The sequence below is a fragment of the Nipponia nippon genome, unplaced genomic scaffold (genome assembly GCF_047370975.1).
Source record: "Nipponia nippon isolate SJK-2023a ecotype South Korea unplaced genomic scaffold, ASM4737097v1 scaffold_2, whole genome shotgun sequence".
Classification (NCBI taxonomy): domain Eukaryota; kingdom Metazoa; phylum Chordata; class Aves; order Pelecaniformes; family Threskiornithidae; genus Nipponia; species Nipponia nippon.
The window spans coordinates 39322084-39343660 of NW_028262336.1; the positions used below are offsets into that span (position 1 = coordinate 39322084).

General features: G+C 35.4%; 1 protein-coding gene across 1 annotated transcript in view; it reads left to right on the forward strand.

Moving 5' to 3' along the window:
- CFAP47 (cilia and flagella associated protein 47) overlaps nt 1–21577 on the forward strand; it is a 351597-nt gene that overhangs the window by 82560 nt on the left and 247460 nt on the right. Inside the window, exons 33-35 of the mRNA XM_087759023.1 lie at nt 1794–1989; nt 20949–21046; nt 21350–21466. Of these exons, the coding sequence (XP_087615149.1) occupies nt 1794–1989; nt 20949–21046; nt 21350–21466 (411 nt within the window). The remainder of the gene's footprint in view (nt 1–1793; nt 1990–20948; nt 21047–21349; nt 21467–21577) is intronic.

Here is a 21577-nt window from a genome sequence, read left to right on the forward strand (position 1 = left end):
ATCAGTATAGTATTTCAGTAATTAGTGCTTTGGCTAGAATATACGCAGTAATTCTTGGAATCCAGATGGGTCCAGTGATTTCATCCACTTCATCAAAACTTGGAAAAAAGTTGGAAACAAAAAATATTTAGAATCATAGAATATCTCAAATTGGAAGGGACCCATAAGGATCGTCAAGTCCAACTCCCTACTCCTTGCAGGACTACCTAAAACTAAACCATATGACTACAAGCGTCTTCCAGATGCTCCTTGAACTCTGACAGGATTGGTGCCATGACCACTTCTGTGGGCAGCCTGTTCCAGTCACCGACCACCCTCTCAGTGAAGAACCTTTTCTTAATGTCCAATCTGAACTTTCCCTGATGCAGCTTCATTCCATTTCCTCATGTCCTATCACTGGTGACGAGAGAGAGGAGATCAGCATCTCCTCCTCTGCTGGCCCCCCTTGAGGAAGTGGTAGACTGTGATGAGGTTACCCCTCAGCCTTCTCTTCTCCAAGCTGAACAAACCGTGACCTCAGCCACTCCTCCTAAGTCTGGCCTTTCACCATCTTGGTTGCCCTCTGCTGGACACACTCTACTAATTTGATGTTCTTCTATTGAAGCACCCAAAACTGCACAGAGCGCTGAAGGTGGGGCCGCACCAGTGCAGTGTGGAGTGGGACAATCGCCTCCCTCGACTGGATAGCTGTGCTGTGCTTGATGGACTCCAGGACATGGCTGGCCCTTTTGGCTGCCAGGGCATACTGTTGACTCACGTTCAACTTGCCATCAACCCAACCCCCCAAATCTCTTTCTGTGGGGCTTCTCTCCAGCCTCTCGTCCCCCAATTTGTATGTATAAGTAGGATTACCCTGTCCCAAGTGCAGAATCTGGCACTTGCTCTTGTTAAATTTCATATGGTGGGTGATTGCCCAGCTCTCTAGTCTATTGAGATCTTTTCGTAAGGCCTCTCTACGCTTGAGAGTGTCCACAGCTCCTCCTAATTTAGCATCATCGGCAAACTTAATGTACATTCAATTCCTGTGTCTAGATGATTTATACAATCTTTGAAGAACACTGGCCCTAAAATTGAACCCAGGGGAACCCCAATGGTGACTGGCTGCCTGCCAGCCTGATGTAACCCCGTTTACTATAACTCTTTGAGCACGACCCATCAGCCAATCGTTCATGCATCCATCGTATTATGGACTTGTCTAGCTGTATGCTGGACATTTTGTCCAAAAGAATACTGTGAGAGATAGTATCCAAAAGCTTTGCTAAAATCCAAAACCACCACATCTACTGGCTTTCCTTCGTCAACTAGATGGGTGACCTTGTCATAAATGGAAATTAAGTTGGTTAAGCAGGACTTTCTCCTTGTGAACCTGTGCTGGCTATGACCTATGACTGCATTGTCTCTCAAGTGTTTTTCAATAACTCCCAGAATAACCTTCTCCATAATTTTACCAGACACTGAAGTGAGATTGACAGGCCTGTAATTACCAGGGTCTTCCTTCTTACCCTTCTTGAAAATTGGGACAACATTCACCAGCTTCCAGTCGACTGGGACCTCTTCAGACTCCCAAGACCATTTAGATCCTTCAGTTTGCATTTTGTTTAAGGAAGCAAAGGAATTCCCTAAAACTTCAGCAAATCTATTCTCTTGTGTGTTATACACTTATGCTAATGTGTAATCTCTTAGACCTTTTCTAAATTAGAAAACCTTTTAAGTTTGAAGTGTTTGTTTTTATCATCCAACTTGAAATTGTTCTTTTTACAGTTCATGCTTAAAAACACTTTCTCTAATTTCAGGTGTTTGTTCTTCCACGTGTTTCTTCACGTAATATCACTGATCTGTTCAGCTTCGAAAGTGTGCAGAGCATGCCAAGAATAAAATCAGAACCTTTATCCAGTAATATATATTCTCCATATGAACGAACCATCCTCAACTGGTTGAATAAACATTATGAGAAGAATCGAAAAACAGTGTGGAAAGATTGTCAAAAAGGTGAAATAATTCTTTTGCTATACTCTTCCTTCTAATACTCCTTTTGTAGACTTTTAAAATTGTTATTCACAGAGATATTGTGACAACTTGCCACTGAAAGTATTTTCTGGGGAAGAAGTTATTGCCTATCCATACATATTTCCTTTCCTTGTGTTTCTGTGTTCCAAGATCAGCATCTTTTGACTAGCGCTGTGCATGAAATATCTTCTGTGTTCTGCATGTTCTTATAGTTTCTAACTAGGCATAAAGGGTGAAGTGTGATGAACCTTCTCACTTTCTTCTTTCCCTTAATGATCTTGGGAAGGAAGTGCTAACAGTAATCACTTTCTCTTCACTTTCCTGTCTACAGTCACATGCAGTTGTTAGCACTTGTGCTTATAGTGGTGTCTTTGAGAGCTAGCTTTTCAAAATTTTTAGAATAATTTTTGTATTGCCTTTACTCTAATGCCATTTAGGAAGGTAACGGAGACAAAGATTCCAGGTTATAAATCTTGCCCTACTTGCAAGGTCAGTTTGACACCTCATGATCACTTGAGTAAGGTCAGACAAAATGACCTGTTCTATTTAAGACTGACCTAGGCAGTTCTGGTACTCAAATCTGATAAACTGTTCAACCAGTAGTAATTATTATTTCCATTTCCTTGTACGATTTCTCTTTTGCTTCTTGACCCTAACTTCATCATCTCTTTCAGCATTAATTTTGGATGGGTAGTTAACACCAAGAAAGGGCAGTCTGATGATGATCAGGGAAGAGCTCCAGAAGAATGGCTCATAAGCCACATATGGAAAAGATTGTCTAGTGTCATTTTTGCCTTGAGTGATTTCTGACCTGTCTGAATTATGAATAATCTATTTGCATATCATCTTTCATAAGTCTTATTTGGGTGTATTCTCTACCTTGCATATGCTTTGAATATCCCAATGCTTTTCTCATTTTATCTGTTTAGAAGCAAATTATACTAGATATTCTCAAATATGTTGAATAATTCTGCTGATAAGATTGAACGGTCAGTCTATACCCCCGGCATCCAATAGAAATAGATTTCTAGCTGTCAACTCATAGTCTGAGTCTGATCTTATGATTAACTCAGGGAGCTTCCCTAGCTAAAGTAACATGCCCTACAGTAAGTAGGTGTATTTGCAATGTATTATTTTTTTATTACTTGTGTCTAGTGCCTGCTTTAATGGAGCTGTCTTACAGTTGCAAGCACTCTGCTCTGCTGGGTGTTGAGTCCCGTGTGTACAGGTGACAATTTGCAGAGAGAATGGCTACCTACCTGGCCAGTGTTGTGGCTCACCATAAATGCTGCATGTATATATTCCTCCACCGCACTGTCCATTCTTTTTTGTAGATTCTAGTAATACCTATATGTTGAGGCATGGCTAGCCTTGTTCTGGCCTGTGGGAACTTGGTGGGGAGAATATGAATGTCAAAATGCATCTTATTTAACATCAAACTTTTACTTGAGTTATAACGTCTAAAGATGAGTGGAGTGAATCTGAACCATAAAGTGCAGATCTAGTGGATACTACTGGGCAAAACCCCCAAATGTGTCAGTCCAAGTGGAATATCTACTGATGATGCATTTTAAGGAGCCAGTTATTGAAAGTGTTGTTCTGGTTGCCTAAGAGTAGGTAATAAATTAGAATATTAGAATGAGTTTGGTTTTTTAATGAGTTGTCATATAGTTATGAGCAATTGTAAAGTAGGTTTTTTTACAATTATTTAGTTCTAAAGGCTCCCAAATTGGCACCCAAAAAGAACAATTTAATTACAATATTGGGGTTCTCAGAAAATAATAATAACTTCTATTAAATCTTTCTAATAACTCAGTAGGTTAGTATATTCATTTGCACAAACCTGGTTGCAGATTTGGCTCTGGGTCACAGGTGAAGATGAATTTTGTAGTTACTGCCAGGGGACATTGATCTGCATTACAGTTCTCTCTTACAATTTCACTTAATTATACTTTTCTGCTTTCAGAGAAGTGCAAGATTGGTATGAGAAGGCAGAGAATATATATGCTTTCTGTGTGTGGGAAGTTACAGATACTGCCTTGCTGTATTGACTTGTATATAGCTTTTTTCGTTCATTAGTTCTATATTCTGTTTGCTAGAGGACAACAGAAATAGCTTGGTGTATGCTCATGAGCATGCCCTTTTCTTTTGCTTCTATTTCCATTTCTCCCACTAATCTACATAAATGAGCATTACTAAAGTTACAATAATTAAAAAAAAAAGAGAAAATTTTGACAAATTATGAAATTCATAGTCTTAATCTTGTACCGCTGCATTATAAAACTTCTTAACTGTGTGATCTTATACTGTTTTGTTCCACAGAGGATCTGCCTTAGTATCTCCCTGAATCCTCCATTCTAGCCTTCCCTTTCCTCTTACTTTTTTGCTTTTACTGCCTCAAGATGAATTGGTGTCTGCTATTGTGCTGTTCTTTCTGCTAAATGGGGCAGAAGATCTAATGACAAAGGACACAGAAAAGACAGCAGTACTCAATGCCTTTGCCTTGTCTTTACTGATAAGACTGGCACTGAGCAATCACAGGCCCTCGAGATGAGAGGGAAAGCCTGGAGCAAGGAAGACTTAGTCTTGGTGGAGGAGGATCAGATTAGGGAGCACTTAACAAATTGGACAAACACAAGTCCATGGGACCCAATGGGATGCACCAACAAGTCCTGAGGGAGCTGGCCAATGTCATTGTGAGGCCACATTGGGTAATCTTGGAGAGGTCAGGACAATCAGGGGGAAGTTTGGAAGAAGTTTGGAATAAAGCAAATGTCATTCCTATCTGGAAGAAGGATGATCTGGGGAGCTACAGGCCAGGCAGCCTCATCTTGTTTCTTGGGATGGTGACGGAGTAAATAATCTTGGAAACCATTTCCAAACATATGAAGGGCAAGAAATTGTTTGCGAGTAGCCAGCATGAATTTACAAAGGGAAAATCATGCTTGACCAACCTGATTGCCTTCCACAATAACATGACTAGCTCAGTGGACAGGGGGAAAGCAGTGGATGTTGTTTATCTCAATTTTGGCAAGGCTTTCAACAGCCTCCCATAACATCCTCATAAACAAAGTGGTGAAGTACAGGCTAGATAAGAGGACAGTGAGGTGTCCTGAAATTAGGCTGAACTGCCAGGCTCAAAGGGTCAAAAAAACCCCCAACAGGTTAGGGGCACAAAGTCCAGCTGGAGGCTGGTCACCAGTAATGTACCTCAGGGGTATTAGACTGAGTTTGGTTTTTAAGATCATATACTGGATAAGAACTTATATATCTCAGCAGATTTAATATTTTGATATACTGTTGGTCCTTTAAATTTTATGATGTTAAGGTTAATCATCAAATTTATACTTAGATATTGTGACATTTTTAATCCTGTTAGACTTAAATTAAACATTTAAACAGGCTTTTCCAGGGGAACAGTTAAAAGAGTCCTAAGGAAATACATCAGTCGAAGTATAGTAAATGTTCATACAACCCAAATGAAAGTCCCAAATATCCTCATTTTTGTAAGAGTTTTTGTTGCTACTATTGGCTTAATATCACTAATTTTAAGAGAAGGATTAGTTCTTTTATTCTTGCTACAGTGCGAATCAGAGAGCAATTACCACTTTTTGCTTAACATTTATGCTCTTGCATATTATCGTCCAAACACTCTGCTTTGAATAAAGAATTAGCCCCGATGAGCAATGTCTTGACCATGGAGCTGCTTTCAGCTCAAACTAGTCTGTTGGGTGATCCATTCCTATACATAAATGAAGATCTATCCAGGCCACATTTCTCGGTCTTTCCTTTGATACCTAAGCTACTTAAAGTGAAATGTGATAGTGAGCCAAGCCTAAGCTGCTGCAGCACAGAAAGGTTTTAAATATACATCTTTATTACTTCCTTGTTGACGATAACTATGTCATTCATCAGAACTCTTTTCTTGCAAGAATTAAGATCTCAATAGCTTAGAGAGAACACTAGCAAAGAGTTTACTATCTCCACATCTTCTGCCCTTACTGCTACTAAAAAAATAAATGTTTTAAAAGCAGCTTGGCATATGTTTTGGGAGGGGAGGCTTGTAATAAGCCTTATTGACCATAAAATGGAAAGCAGCGTTGAAACTTGAGACCAAATGCTGTAAAACTGCAAAATGCAACTTTGCCTATTCTGCTGAGACCTTAATTATACATGAAATATAAGATTCGGTGCCCACTTAAGGCATTATATGGGCAATAGTAATGATAGGAGAGGAAGCATGAATTACTGGAGTGTAATAAGTTTTCAGTTTACCTTCTACTATTCCTTATCTTCACATTTATTTTCAACATTGCTCTCTGAAAGTCTAACTATTAATAGTATGAAAAAATAAGAGTCTGGAAAAACCCTTAAAAAGTTGCTAGCGTATTGGAATGCCATAATTCAAAACCTGTACTTCCTAAACAGAAGAAAATTTTGCAAATTAGTGAATTAAATTGCCACCTGAGAAGCTGTATGTCTTCCTTATTAATTATGATTCTTGCTGTGGTGAAAAAGATAAATTATGTTTTGGGAAATAAAGGATTTTCTTGAATGTATCTCAGGAAGATCTTGAAAAGAGTAGATAATTCTACATTTAATATAAAATTATTAGAGAATATGACAGCCAGTAAATGGAACAGTATCGAACAATCAGCCTAAGTCTGAGATGTAAGAGCTGTCTCCAAAGTAGTTACATTTTCGTTTTACTGGAAAATTTGCTTAGAGTGGAAATTCTGCTTAAGAGGAAAGAGAAGTGCTAATCCAGTGCCAATGTAGGTTTGTCTGACAATGTTAGGCATAGCAGCATTTCTCAAGATTCTTACTCTCAAATAGGAAAGTTTTTGGTTTTGATGCATTTTATTCATTTCATGTCACTGTAAGTGAGGTAGTTTTTTCTATATCAATTTAGCATGGCATCTGCAGTAAAAAGGTTGAGGAAGGAGAGATTTTAGTGTGAGATGACATGTCTTCACAAAACTGTACGAGAATTAAGTAGAATTCTTGTTTGTTTTAAAACAGATTCTCCAGAACATTTTCTTAAGGTTGTTTCTAAGATAGTAATTAAAAAGCACACTTTTTTTTCCCTTGTTTTAATGAATTTTTCTCCTCCTCTCCTCCTCTCCTCCTCTCCTCCTCTCCTCCTCTCCTCCTCTCCTCCTCTCCTCCTCTCCTCCTCTCCTCCTCTCCTCCTCTCCTCCTCTCCTCCTCTCCTCCTCTCCTCCTCTCCTCCTCTCCTCCTCTCCTCCTCTCCTCCTCTCCTCCTCTCCTCCTCTCCTCCTCTCCTCCTCTCCTCCTCTCCTCCTCTCCTCCTCTCCTCCGTTTTTAGGAAGGGTATTTATGGAGTCCATTAATTCTTGCATCTCAATTTGATAGTTCTTAGAGACAATTGAGAAACAAAAGCGGAAGGATATTTTTTTATCTTTGAAGGGTAGAAGGGAAGAATCTTATGTAACTTCATACAAGATTTCTTTCAGTTAAAATTGCTGCAAAACAGGCTTTTCCCAAAGAATGAATCTTGCTTTTTGCACACTTGATAAGAAGCTGAATTAAAGGGGGGGAAGTGACTATCTAATGAACTGCCATCATGAGTATCTGGAAGTCTGCCTTCCAACAAAATATTATGAGAGAACCTTGTTCTTGAGTGATAAGTCCTGGAAAATATTTCATGAAATATAAATTGGCAAAGTTTTAAACCACTTTCCTGTGTTATATTTCATGATTTGCACAGCAGAACATAAGAATGAAATATAATATATGAAGTCCAATAAGTAGGCTTTTCTGTTCTGCTTGCCTTTCTTAGTCAACCTGAATACTTCACGTTTAAGAATTGCATCATATCTCGTTCCCTATAGCTGAAAAACCCACAGATCGCATCAGGGTTTTATTTGATAGAAAAGAGAAAAAGAATTATTTTCCTGAGTGTTAAGTTCATATGCAGCTGAGAAATAAGCAAAACTCCATGTTTAATTTACCTTTTTAGACTTTGGAGTAGCATAAAAATATTTGTTTTGTACAGTTTTATTGTTTTGTACCGTCTGGCATTATGCAGCTTCAGGGAAATAAAAGTATGAAGAAGGATAGTCCTTGGAGCCCTATATTGAAAAGATTCAAAGTGTTCATATTTGGAAAACTGTTAAAAAGATCTTTCAAAAAAAAAAAAAGCCCCAACTCTGAGGGCTGCATATATTTGTGTATATACATATGTGTATACATATATACATGCGTGTAGACATGTATGCTTACATATAAAAATGTATATGTGTACATATGTATATGCTGACCCTCAAAAACCTAAATGACCTAAATAGGAATAATCGGGTAAATATTTAAGAAGAAATTTTGTTTCCTTACTTGTAATACACATTGAGATGCCTAAACAGCTATTCTACTTTCAGGTAAACAAGGCGCTTTGCAGTGTTTGTATGTTAATTGGAATAAATTATCTTTCTGATTATTTGTGGAATTAATGCTACTTATGTAGTGCATACCAAATATGTAGATTGAGTATGGTATAGCTGTGGATTTAGTAATACAACTTCAGATATATTGTGAGGAGAAAACATATTTCAGACTATGAAGATTGAAAAAAGTTCTGTTAATTCATTGTAAGTACCAAACAGTGAATTTCATTGAGAATAGTATTTAATTTTTTTTTTTTTTTGACTAAATAAGATGATGTGGGGATTGTAGTATTCATTCTGAAGCCAGTATAGAAGCCAGGTATGCTGTAATGAATTGCTGTGATTTATTGCATTTTAAATCAAAGTGATCTATACATGAAATGCCATGATAACAAAAAATAGTGTTGAAGGTGACATTTTAATCTAGAGGCTTTTAGTACTGTTCAGTGATTTTAAAACTAGTTCTCTTTACAAATGGAAACTTTCTGTTGAAAAGCAACAAAATGGAGACTGATATAAGGTAGCACTATTCTTATGTGATGCATAAAAACCTAAGGAATTTGTCAATTTAAGATATTATTTGATATAAGAATCAGCAAAAATAAAACAGAATTGCGTAGATAGTGAGACAATTGGAAGATTTTATTAGGTGCAGAAAGGTAAATGTTCATGCCTCAGGGTAAAAGCTGCCTGCAACAGATGGGAATAAATGAGACGTCCTCAGTGCATTTGTTTTTCTGTCATTGCTCCATGCGGTACTTCTTGAACTTTTCTGCTTAGAATTATTATGAATTTTAAGTGGTATTAAATCGATCTGTCCCTGATATTTCAGGAGATCTTATAAATAATTATCAGTTTCAATGAGCGAGGGTTGTAGCATCGTGCCTGAAGTAGGAACTGTAATTTGCCTACAAGTCTCTAATAAAAGACTTGTTTTCCGTGTTAAGATAAACGTAGCCTCACATGCTGTATGTGCTGAAGGTAGATATATTATCCTTCTGTTAATCCTAAATACATTTTAGGAAAAACATAATAACCTTTTTCAAAAAATATTCAAAGGCATATTTTCTCTCATCTTTCATATGCTCTGTATTGTATACTTCAGTACCATTGTATACTTCATTTTAAACCTTGTCCTGGTTCTAATATCAATGCTTACAAAAAAGGTTATTGCTACATATTTCTTCTGTAAATGTTTGTATTATTCAGTACCAGATTTAAGTTACTGAAACAGGACTATAGGTGTTATTATAGCTATAGATTAGTTCCACCTCCAGAGATTTTCAGATCCCAGAATAGGAAGTTGTTATATAACATTATAAACCATTATTACTGCAGTAATTTACATTAAAAAGGACATACTATGATAGTTTAAAGGTCTATCTAGCTCAGTATTCTACCTCCAATAGCAGTTGCTTAGAGATGAGTAACAGTGCAAAGATAGAGCAGTACTTTATGCATACTCTGAGACTTCTTGATTTGAAATTCAAGACTACTTGAGATGAAGGTGGTACTTCTATAAGGTTGTACTAGATTTTTATTCTGTGGGTTTGTTTAATTATATTTTGAACCTGTGCAAACTTCTAGCATCACACCATTCTGGTAGGTTTAAAAACTATATTGTATGTAAAATATTCTGTTTTGAGCTTACTGCTTAATACTGTCATTTGATACTTCCTTTACTGACAAATTTGTGTGTTCCACTGAGCTATTTAACAATAATGTCTGGTTCCCATTCTCAATGCCCTGCCTACTTATATAGACTGTTCTCATATCACCACTCAATTGTTACTTTTCCTTTGTAGTTCCATAGTCTACTTTATTAATTTCTTATAAAGCACCATTTCATACCTTTGATCATTAAAGGTCTTCGATTTCAAGATTTTTATATGAACTTATTAGGTTTATTTGGAAAGTCTTATAGAATATTAGCCTAACCTTATATACTTTTTCCTCTGTTTTTCAGTAACTCAGACTTTGAAAAAAATTGCTTGTGGCTATATAACAGAAGATTTATCATTCGTGAAGATATCTGTTGTGCCTCCTTAGACATATATCAGTTGATTTTGCAGCTGATAGCAAGAATTTAACTTTTTTTATTGCTTCTGAAAACAGCAGAACAACTTCACAAGAAATACAGTGCTTTCTTTGAAGATTTATTGCTATTCTTACTTTTTTATATAAAACAAGTCTTAAACTTAGTAGATTAAACCAAATCTGATCCTTTAAGAGTTTTAACGCTTGGTGTAAGACCGTTTTGTTCTTTCCGGATGGTCTTATCCAGATAATACCAATACATCATACTTCTATGTTACAACTTTTTTTTCTTTTCTATTGGAATTTTTCTTTTTAGATTAATGGTAATTTTTCATGGTCATTTTTTCTAGAATGAAAGTAATATGGTGCGTGTGGTGGAAGAGTTGTTTAACTGTACCAGTTTTTGGGGAGAGCTAAACAGTGTTCTTCTACCAGAAAGATGATGATGATTTTGGCTTGCCAACCACTTTGTACTGTGGTGGGTGGGTTTTTTGTTTGGTTGGTTTGTTGTGGGTTTTTTTGTTGTTTGTTTTTTTTTTTTTTTTTTTTTTTTTTGTGGGATTGACATCAAAAAGTACCTTTGTGTATCTATTTAGAATAAGATTGGATATCATTTCTTCCTGGTTTTCAGAAGAGGGGCCAACAGCTTTAAAGATTTCATTTTCACTGTTAGCATTGGGATGTGTTAGCTATTTTGAAACAGTGAAATGTTTGACTCTATAACCATTGAGAGCAATGGCTTCAGAGATTTCTGGGAACTCTTGATCCAATTAGCCATTTTTCTGGGGTGTTTCTTTGAATAAAAACACTACCATCTATCTTCAAAGAGATACTTTGTTACCAAAAAAAGGAAAGAAAAATATTTTTTGTGAATATTTCTCTTTAAAATGTTTCTCTTAAAATAGATCTTTTTCTACAGCTGGTGAGGGATACAATAGTGTGTTACGGGAGGCATAAAGGGTCACTTCAAAACATTGGAGGAACTGAAATAAAAGGGGATATTGGAAAGTAAATTGTATATTTCTGGTGTTTTGCAGCACAAAGGTATAAACCAGTTTTAGTAAGTCAGTGAAATAAAGCATACTGATGGATCAGTTAATAAAAGTGAAACTTGAAAAAAACCCACAGTAAAGCACAAAGTAAGGAAGAGAGCAAAACCAATCTGTTTCATTCTCATGTGCAAAGACTAAACTGACTATACCTGTAGTGTACTGGACAGGTATTTGCCTAGACTCTTAAAATCTCTTCCATGGTCCACTTTAGGCAATAGCTTTAGGCAATAGCTGCCAGTATTTCCTACTCATTTCCATTTAAAAGATTTTCCTATTGTCTCACATAACCCCAAATTTCCCCTGCTAGAGTTTAAGTCCATCTTTTCTCTTCTAAAATGTGGTGTGCAGTAGATCATCTTTGCTTTTCTAGTAACTTTATACATATTCACAAATGGTTATGTTCTGCTTCAGTTACTCCCTCTCCCCCCTCTTGGCAAAACAATTCCATTCTCTCAGTCTTTCTGTGTACTCAGCTCGATTGTTTTCTGGTAAACTCTCTTAGTTGATCCATATCTTTCTTGAAGTTTGGTGCCAATTACTGGGTTTTATACCAGCTGAGACTTTACTAGAACTGAATAGAAGTGAAAGGATCAGTCTAACTGCTTAGGATACAACTCTCCTATTTATGCATCCTAGCAAAGTATTTGCTTTTTCTGCAAAAGTATGAGATTTGCTGTTATCTCCAGATTCTTTTCTGCAGAATTTTTGTCTATCCAATTTTTCATGTAGTACTTGTGTAATGAATTATTCTTAATTAAGTGTAGTACACTGCATGCATCATTATTGGATTTCATCGCATTTGTTTCAGATCATTACTCCAATTGTTCAAGAGCTTAAATTATAGTCCTTGCCTCACGAGTACTTGCAACCCATTCTTCTTCCCAGAATCAATTCTTTAACCTGCTTGATATTATCTCCAGATTGCACTAAGGTAGTTTTATGCTATTTTCCAAGTTGCAAATGAAAATATTGAATAGTATACAATCTAGGACTTTGCAGTTTGATTCATGGACTGCTGATAGTTAGGCTTACTGTTTTGCAGTGAGTATTGTGCTCCACCTTACAGTACCTTTTTTCCTAGACTACCTTTTCCTTGCTTTCTTATGAGAGAGAATGTGACCAAAATCTTACTGAAGTTACAATGTCTACTATTTCTCCTTTGTCCACAGTATCTTCTACCTGTCAAATAGACAAAATTTGACCTAGAGGGGTTTATGGTGACTGTTGCTTGCTATTCTGCCAACAAATAGGTTGTTAGTCATTTTCATGTAGAATTGTTATGGATATTTCCTTGATTATCTCCCTTTGGAAAACAGTTTTCATATCCTGCAAAAAAACTTGAGGCTTCAAATCTAATCATACAAATGTAAAAATGTTTATTTTTGTTTTAGTGGAAACTAAGAAAGATTTTGGCAAAAAGGCATTGCAAATACCTTGTAGCCTTGTGTGCTATTAATTCATCAGGGGAAGACCAAATCCAACCCAAAGAGTGACAACGAAGATAGTTTGCTCTTTTCTTTCTCTTTGTGGGAGAAGAGAGGGAAAACATCTAAATCTGAAAACATTCCCACATAAATTTTGGTTTTGACAAATCTGTTTTTTCTACATTCAGGATGAATTAGAAGTAAGACTTTGTATTAAGTAATTGATGTAAAATGTGTTTCAGGGACTTTTTAAAGGCCATAAAATTTTTAAAACCTCAATGGATCTGGACTTATAAAATAAAAAAAAATACGGAAATGAATAATTAGAGTGGTATGGCAAAACTTTGCTTCTTCTATCTAGAAATGCTTCATGAAAAAAGAAAGCAGTGTCTTCAAGAGTTGGTTTAACCTGTTGCAAGAAAACGAGGACAATGCTGTTATGCTTGATTACTGCATGCATGCCACATGATGTCATTACAAGTTAAAAATAAAATTACCTATTAAAAATAAATAAATGCAGGAATCACTTTAGTCCCAAACCACTGAACTGAGTATGAATCTTTCTTCCTTCAGTGTTGAGTGGGATCAACAACTGAAACAAAGCTACTCTCATTTGGATCACTTACAGAGGCCTCTTGCCATATATTTTAGCTTTCCGTAACCATAGTAAATGTCTGAGTACACTACCTAAGAATGACTGCACATCCACTCCAAGTTAATCCTGCTTGATTATTTTCTTCTATGAAGTATTTTCACCTATTGTCATGGGTGAGACAGAGTAAATGACAGCCTGTGATGGATCAGAAGAACCAGCAAGGTCAGAGCTCTTATCCTATTTGGTAATTTCACACACTCAGTCGCTCCACACAGCGCTATGTTCATAAGGTCTCAAATTCCCTCCCTGGAAGGGAGGTTGCTACTGGTCTGAGAAGATCAGGCAAAAGTCATGTCAATTCATGCCGTGTCGCTGATCGTAGTTAACAGTCTCAGGTATCACTCTCCAAAGTCCCTGGGCATCCGCTGGCATTTGTCTCTATGCATCTCTCTGATCTTCAGGATCTTCTACCACTTCCAGGATCGTTCCTCCAGTTAGGAAGTTCATCACCTTCTTTCCAGTCCCCTGGTGTCTCTTCAAGACCGTTGCTTCTTTTCGGGAATCCTTTTTGGCCTCTTCTTTCCATAACCCCAAGTCCCCAGTTTTCCCAGTCTAAATAGTCTATATGCAGAAGCGTAACTCATGATCAACCTAACTGGTGCTTCTGTCTCACGTCTCTTCATTAATGGGAGGATTCAGAACATGCCACTTGAGCCTAGGTGTTATCAAAATTTGCAACCAGCCCCTATGGGATGCAGCTGTCAAGTAGCAGGATTCTGTCTCAGAATTCAGAAGTTCAACTTTGGTCAATTTCCTCTCCCTCTCCCCCCCCAACCACACAGAGTTATCTGCTACCTGTTAGCATTCACGTTTTAAGCTATTTTTGGCCTACAACACCCATCAATCAGGTTTTCATCATGACATTGGCTGAGAATCTTTATCTTAAAGATCCATTAGTAATTTTTTATTTTCTTTTTTTTTTTTTTCAAGAAGTACCAATAAAAATGAAATTTAATACATTTATATGCTTAGAGGAAAATGAGGTGTCCTGAGTAAGACTTCTGCTTTCCATTGCTTATTTCTACTAAAATTGAGTAACTATATTTAAATACTTAAATATGGTACAGTGGTTAGCTGGCAAATTTTCTGCTAGATTTGATGTAATTAGGAAAAATACATTATGTTTTCTGACTAATTTATTGACAAGCATTTGAGTTAAGTAGGTTGATTGATAGTAGAAGAATTAACTGGAAAACAACAAAAAATACTTACAAAAGTATTTAATTAGTCAAAATGGGAAAATATTCCACTTCATGTTTTTTTCTTTATGTTCTGATTTACACAGGCTATAAAGCTATAGTTCAATAAATGCTTTTTAGACAATAGTGCTACCATGTTTCATTTTCACAGGCACAGCCATTTATATGGCTGCATGGTAAACCAGATTGGTGTGATCGAGATTAAAAAGTATAGAAAAGTTTTACCCTTTCTTTTTAAGCCAGCTTTGTTCCCACACCCGCTTTGCTGACACACAGACAATTCTACCAGGATGAAAGAAAGGATTAGTGGAGACAGAAGAAAGTACTTAGGTACTAGGACAACTGGTATTGCTTAAGTGCACTCAAGTTATATTCCCACCAGAAGCCTAAAGGTAGCTAATGGTACATTTAAAGTAAGATTTAAAGTTAAAATAAGATAAACAATAAAGTTTACTTTTTGATCAAAGCATCTAGTTTAATGAATTTCCATAACCAGGCTGAGCAAATCAATCTACATGTCTAACCAAAAGAACACTTCAATATTGGACCTAATTTAAAATGAAAGCAGAAGTAGTTAATCTTAAAAAGTTAAAAATAAAAATGTGGAAATGGCAATTTATTAAAAATACCAATATTGTGTTCTGAGAGTGAGTCTGAGTACTATTAATAAAAAAAAAAAAAAACAGAAAAATTATTGAATGTTATAGGTCCCAACTATGATCAATAACATGATGGATTTATATTTAGAAAGACTAACTTTTTAGGAAGAAACTAATCTTTAAAAAATATATTTTGCTGGTTTTAAAGCATTTGGTTTTGCAGTGACTGCATTAAATATTTTTGAAATAACTGCAAGCAATTTACCAAGGAGTTAGGATGAAAATATCTCCTACTGTAGACATTTGTAAAATGGAGGTCTGAATTTACTTAAAATTAATATTGTCCCAGTTTAGATGTTGAGGCCCGTATTTACTGTGTTCTGTTCCTGTCATAGGTAACAGGGAGATGTTATATATGCAGTCAGACTTCGTCTTTGGTACCTTGCCCTCCAGAATTATCAAGGACCCTTAAACTTTGAGTTTTCTGCTTGAAAAAAAAGTTGCTTCAGTTAAACAATAGGGAAAAAAATAATTCTGACACAGTGAAATGTTTTTTTCTTTATAAATTTATAAATAAATGTTTTAATTTTGATTTGAAAACTTACAGAAAATGAGATTTTCATTCTAATCCTCTTTTAAATATTGTTTTTTGATTTTTTTAACTGAACATACATTTCATGAATATTTAGAATAACATGTAAATTGATTTCATTTTCTTTCTGTTCATATTAATGAAACAATGACAATAAAAGAAACATAATTTGAAGTCTAAATTGAATTAAAACTTTCTTCAGCAAAGGGGTTTTTTTTAGATAGTAATTTGAAATAACTTTTTTTTTGAATGTTCGAGAAGAAACTTGCTGTTTTCTGTAAAAAAGGAGGAGAGAGTTTGTCTCTCTTTTTAAGCCAGTTCTTTTATTTAAACTATTAGAGCTTATTTTATATAATGAAAATGAAACAAAATAACACTTTAGGGCCTTCCAGAAGAAAAGAGACTGTTTAAGAACAGTGTAATTAATTTAATTAATCTATGATATAACATATTTTGATATAATGATTCATTTATAGTAAGATTTCCACCTGTCTTCTGGTATGGCAAATAGGTTTTGTGGAGGAGAGAAGGGGAAGGTGTTGGCCAAAGTTACACCTGTTTAGATCCAAGATCTTACTACTGTGAAAGCCATCTTGTTCAATGTAATTGGATGTATAAACAGAGAATGGCGGGAAGAGGTGTGGGCAGCAGCAGCCATTGGCTTTCCAACTCATTGACCTGCTGATCTTTCTTTCATTTGAAATAATGTTTGAAGTCACTTTACAGCATGAATAGGAAAAAATAAGGGATTTTGCACCAAGCCTAAACATCACCACACTGAAGAAGCGGCAAACTAGAATCATTATCAATGTCACAGAGTTAAGCTCAGATGAATTTAAATGCCTTTGTTGGTAAGCTTGTGCAGCATCTGCTCCTATTCTTTCTTACTAGAGCTATATGAATATGCTGAAGGATCTTCAAATAGTTGATATGAAGTGACGGACATTTAAGTTTTTCAGTTGCTGAGGCATCTGTATTCTACAAATGAACAAAAGAATCATGAAAGACAGATTTTGCTTGGAATATGGTACAGGAGTTTGTTGTAGGTTGATTTATTTTTTTTTTAAGTGTAATTAGCTATTAAAATTCTAATGACTTTCCCACTGAATTTTTGATACATTCTTTTTTCCACTGCAGCGGAGTGTTTACTGTAGCAGTTAAGGAAATAATCTCTAGCACCCTGCTTGAAAGTATTTTGTAGGAGTAATGTTAAATCCCTAGTGCTTAGTAAGTTAGACCAAACAGCATCTTTATTCCCACATCATTGTACATGAGCATGAAATTAAAAAAAGAAGTCTGAACTGACTGCTTCTAAAAGTAGCAGGCTGTAAGGTTGTTTTAGGTGTATAGTATCTTTCTTGATAGCACACCAAATCCTTCTGAGGATCTTTATTTGGTGCTCATGCCACAAAGAAGGATCTTTCCCTACAGAGTATGGTTTTCTTCTGTTTACTTTCTTTATGTGTCGTGTCATAAGAAGTCCTGTACAGAATTGTCTTCTAAATAATTCTTTTTGACCTGTACTTCAAATGCAGTTTTGGATCACTAATGGAAGACTTGGTTCCTCCGTAATTTTTTTTTCCTTTCAAAATCAGCAAAAGATAATCCTGAAGCTGTACCAAGTACTTCCTCACAAAGTACTTGGTTATGAAAACTACTTTTGGTTTTGATATTTTCTGAAAGGGTACTTTTTTTTTTTGATAATTGTTAATTAAATCCTTTTGGGGAGCTTCTCTCCAAATAGTATAAATATACCAAACCATTAACATGTTGTAGTGATCCTGAGTGGAAGATCATTGTACATAAAGGAGCTAAGTGATCCACATAACAGTTAACTTGAGTAGGTACAGGCCTGTGCTGTGCTATGCATATCTCTTGGCTACAGGATGAACTTAGCCAGCTAATTGTAACAGAGGAGTCTGTAGGCAGCTTCCACTTGGTACCAGTGATTATGCCACCAGCGTGTCCTTGTCTTTAAATAAAACTACAGCACCAAGTTCTCACATGAACATCCTTTTTATCTGATGGTAGAAATGATTAGCAGAATTGTTTTATTTTAACAAGATCCTATAAGAGCTAACCCTCCCACAGACTGCATCTGTACAGTGTGCTGCATCCTGACTGTAGGTCAGTTCCAGTGGTGCATAACTCGGGGTTCCCAGTGTCTGAAGGGATGTAAGGTTATTTATAATAACCTCTTTTCCCCTATAGCATTAGCTCCAAGAACTGGCAGTGATACTTTATGAAGTTTGAGTGTCTTTCATAGTGGGATCATAATGAACCAGCACCACCTGGTGCAAAGCATATGCACATGAAAATTTTACTTCTGCATATTAATGAACAATCTTAGAAAATTCTGTAAGAATTTCACTCTTCTATGACATACGAAGTCACAGTTTGATAAAATTCTCTTGTGTGTTAGCTGGGTTGTTTTATCCAAGCAAGTACTTAAAAATTAGTCTTTCCTGGAATTAATTTTTCTTTGAGATTATAATTTGATATATTTACTTTGCATTAATGTAGGATTCCATCTGAATGCACTTCCTATTTAATAATTTGCCCCATGGTTATTTTATTTCTTCTACTTGGTTCTCAAACAGTTTATCTCTAATATTTAGTCTGAAGCATAATATTTACAGCACCATAGAACAATTTTATAAGCTTACAACTAATCTATTTGATATAAATGAGGAGTTCCACAACAAAATTTATACGTGTAGCTGATAATAGCTGCTTATTTGCAGATTTGATTTAACTGTACTTCTTGGGGGACCAATTGAAGTTACTTGAGCTGATGTTGATAAATTATAATCTGACATTAGCAGCAGTGTCTGTAGCTACTTTTTCCCTGTCACTAATTACAATTTTGCAATCACACTTAATATGAAACAAAAGTAGATGGGTAAAGACAATTGAGGACATATAAACTCAAGTAAAATAAGTGCTAGTAAAAGAAAACCATTTTGAAGATTCATAGTGTCTTCAACACTACATGGAGTGGTTACCACTGTTTCAGTTTAAGATCAGGAATTTTTTTTTCCAGTTTGAATGGTTTTTGGATTTGTGGCCTGGCTTTCGGTCAATAACTTGCTTGGTTACATCAACCTGACTGATCTCTGAAGGTACTTAGGAGTGAATAAGGTTACCTTAAGAAATTTAATAATTTTCAATATACAACAGACTCTTTCTTAGTCAGTGTGGTTTTGGCAGTTGTTGTCCATAGGGTATATAACATACCCCAAAATACTGTCTCAAGGTTAAACCCCTTAGTAACACTGATTGAAGTGTTACATCTACAGGATAGTGTCATCTAATTTGTGAGAGCAAAAGATTCAGTATTCTTGCCCACTAAATGAGACCCTGGTATTCCAAATGTATAGAGAATCTATCATTTTCTGTCTTGAACTTTTATTTAGTTTATAGTAGTCTTTCTGTAAAGGTAGAGACCTTTATATATAAAATATACACAATTTGTGCCCCCACTTTCATGCTCTTGGTCTTGTAGAATGAAGCTCTTAATGAGGACAGACTTGAAATAAAGGTCTGAAATGTGTAACCTGGTGAAACATTTTATGCTTCTGTTCTTTTAAATTATTTCTATGTCAAGTACTTGTGTCTCCAAATTCTTCTTTTGGTAATGAAGATAGTGGACTGTTCTGAACATCGTTATGTTACGATCATAACAGTTCAGTGTTACAAACACTTTTTTATCTTTTAATGGTAGCATTTTTGAAAGAAAAGAACATTTCTTTATATTGTAATGTTAAGATGTTTATGTGTTTGTAATATGTAGGAGATTTTTGATCATCTCAGATTCTGTAAGATATCAGTGGGTTTTTTTCAACTTAGCTTCAAACTTGGTAAACAATATACTCTCTGGATGTATAGTGAATAAAAGCTATATAATTTGTCCTATATGAGAAAGCATGATCCCAGTCTATCTGAAAACCTTGCCAGTGGCTGAAGTCCAAAGTGTTCCCCAAATTTGGGAGCTTGGACTTGAGACAGTAACAAAACCAAAGAAAATTAAGCAATAGGTATTTTTGCAATAGCAGTTGGAAGACACAACAGAGAAGGCATGACTCGGTGCTTGAATATTTGTGACCAGATTGCCCTCCTTAAAAAAGGATCAACTTCTATGTGTTCATGCTTCACAAAGTGCATGTTATCTGGAGAACAAAGTACTGGTAATTGGGTATAGACAGTGATTTAAGACATTTGGTTATTGGTATGTCAGTAACTTTTTTTAGACAATATCTCAGGTTGAGAGTTTTCAAATGTCTCTATTCTTCCTATGGTTTTTTATGATGCTTAAGAACAAAAGTCTGTTGTTTAAATGCTGTGTTAAATGTTTAAGATATGGAATGCTTCAAATAAGAAATTCTAATAAATAAACTATATTTACTTTCTTAATAATCAGTTTTATTTTAAATAAAAACATTAGAAATATATATATATAAAAAAATCTAACCTTGTGAGGCATAGGCATTTACAATACAATTGTAGAAATAGTGATCTATGCTGCAGGAATTGAGCTGTTAGCTTTCAATTATATTGCATTTGTGCCAAATAATTTAATATGACCTTAAAGAAAATTAATAACCTTTTCCTTCTTATGTGCTTAAACATTGCAACTTTATGAATGTGTTTATTTTTATAGGTGTAACAATTTACATGTTTAGGTTCCTAATCTGTGAGGTTAAGTTTAGTTTACCTGCTTTCCCTTCCATTGTGATGAATACTCTTACATGCCGTACCAGAGTGTATGAATAATAGTTACAACATTCTAGGTGAGATTTTTCATGTTTTCAGCAATGGCTCTGGAAGAGAATTATGTCTGGGAAATTCTACATGTGAATGGATGTTTTCTGTTTTGTCCTCTACTCAGTCATTTCAAATAGTCATCATATCTACCTAGAATAAAATTAGGTATCTCAGGGGAGAAGAGTCTAATTCATCTTGCTCTGTTTTTAAATCAGGTGAAGTACCACCAATGAGATGGATAGTGAATTTTGACCGAGATCTTCTAGATGGTCTGGTATTGGCAGCACAGCTGGCAGCTTATTGTCCTTATTTGGTAAGGAGTTTTCTTAATATTGTACAAGTTTTATACAGTTTATTAATGTAAGTGAGTTTATTCAGGCTTTATTTTCCTTTAGAACAGTTGGCTTATGTGTTTTTTAAAAAGAAAAAAAACCCAACAATATTTAGCAAGTCTAGAGTGATGATTTCAGTATTAATTTTTGTTTTCTCTGGTTATATTCGTAATATGGAATTTTAGTTCAAAAATTAGATCTTATGGATTACCGAAAGAGTGAAAATACAAACATAGTAATGTTACTTACTGGAAGATCAAGAGTTTGATTTCTGTCTCATCTAGATTGCTACTCACTTTGTAAGGATGTATACTAATCCAAGAACTCCTGAACAGTTTCTGCACAACAATTTGATACTTGTGAATGCTATGCATGCTGTCAGTCTGGCTATAGGCATAAAGGTAAATGATTTTTTACTAGCAGTTCTTATATACTTCTAATATTATTTTTTTTTATTTTTATGATAGTAATATTGTACATCATATTAAGGTGAGATCTGAGTGATGCAGTTT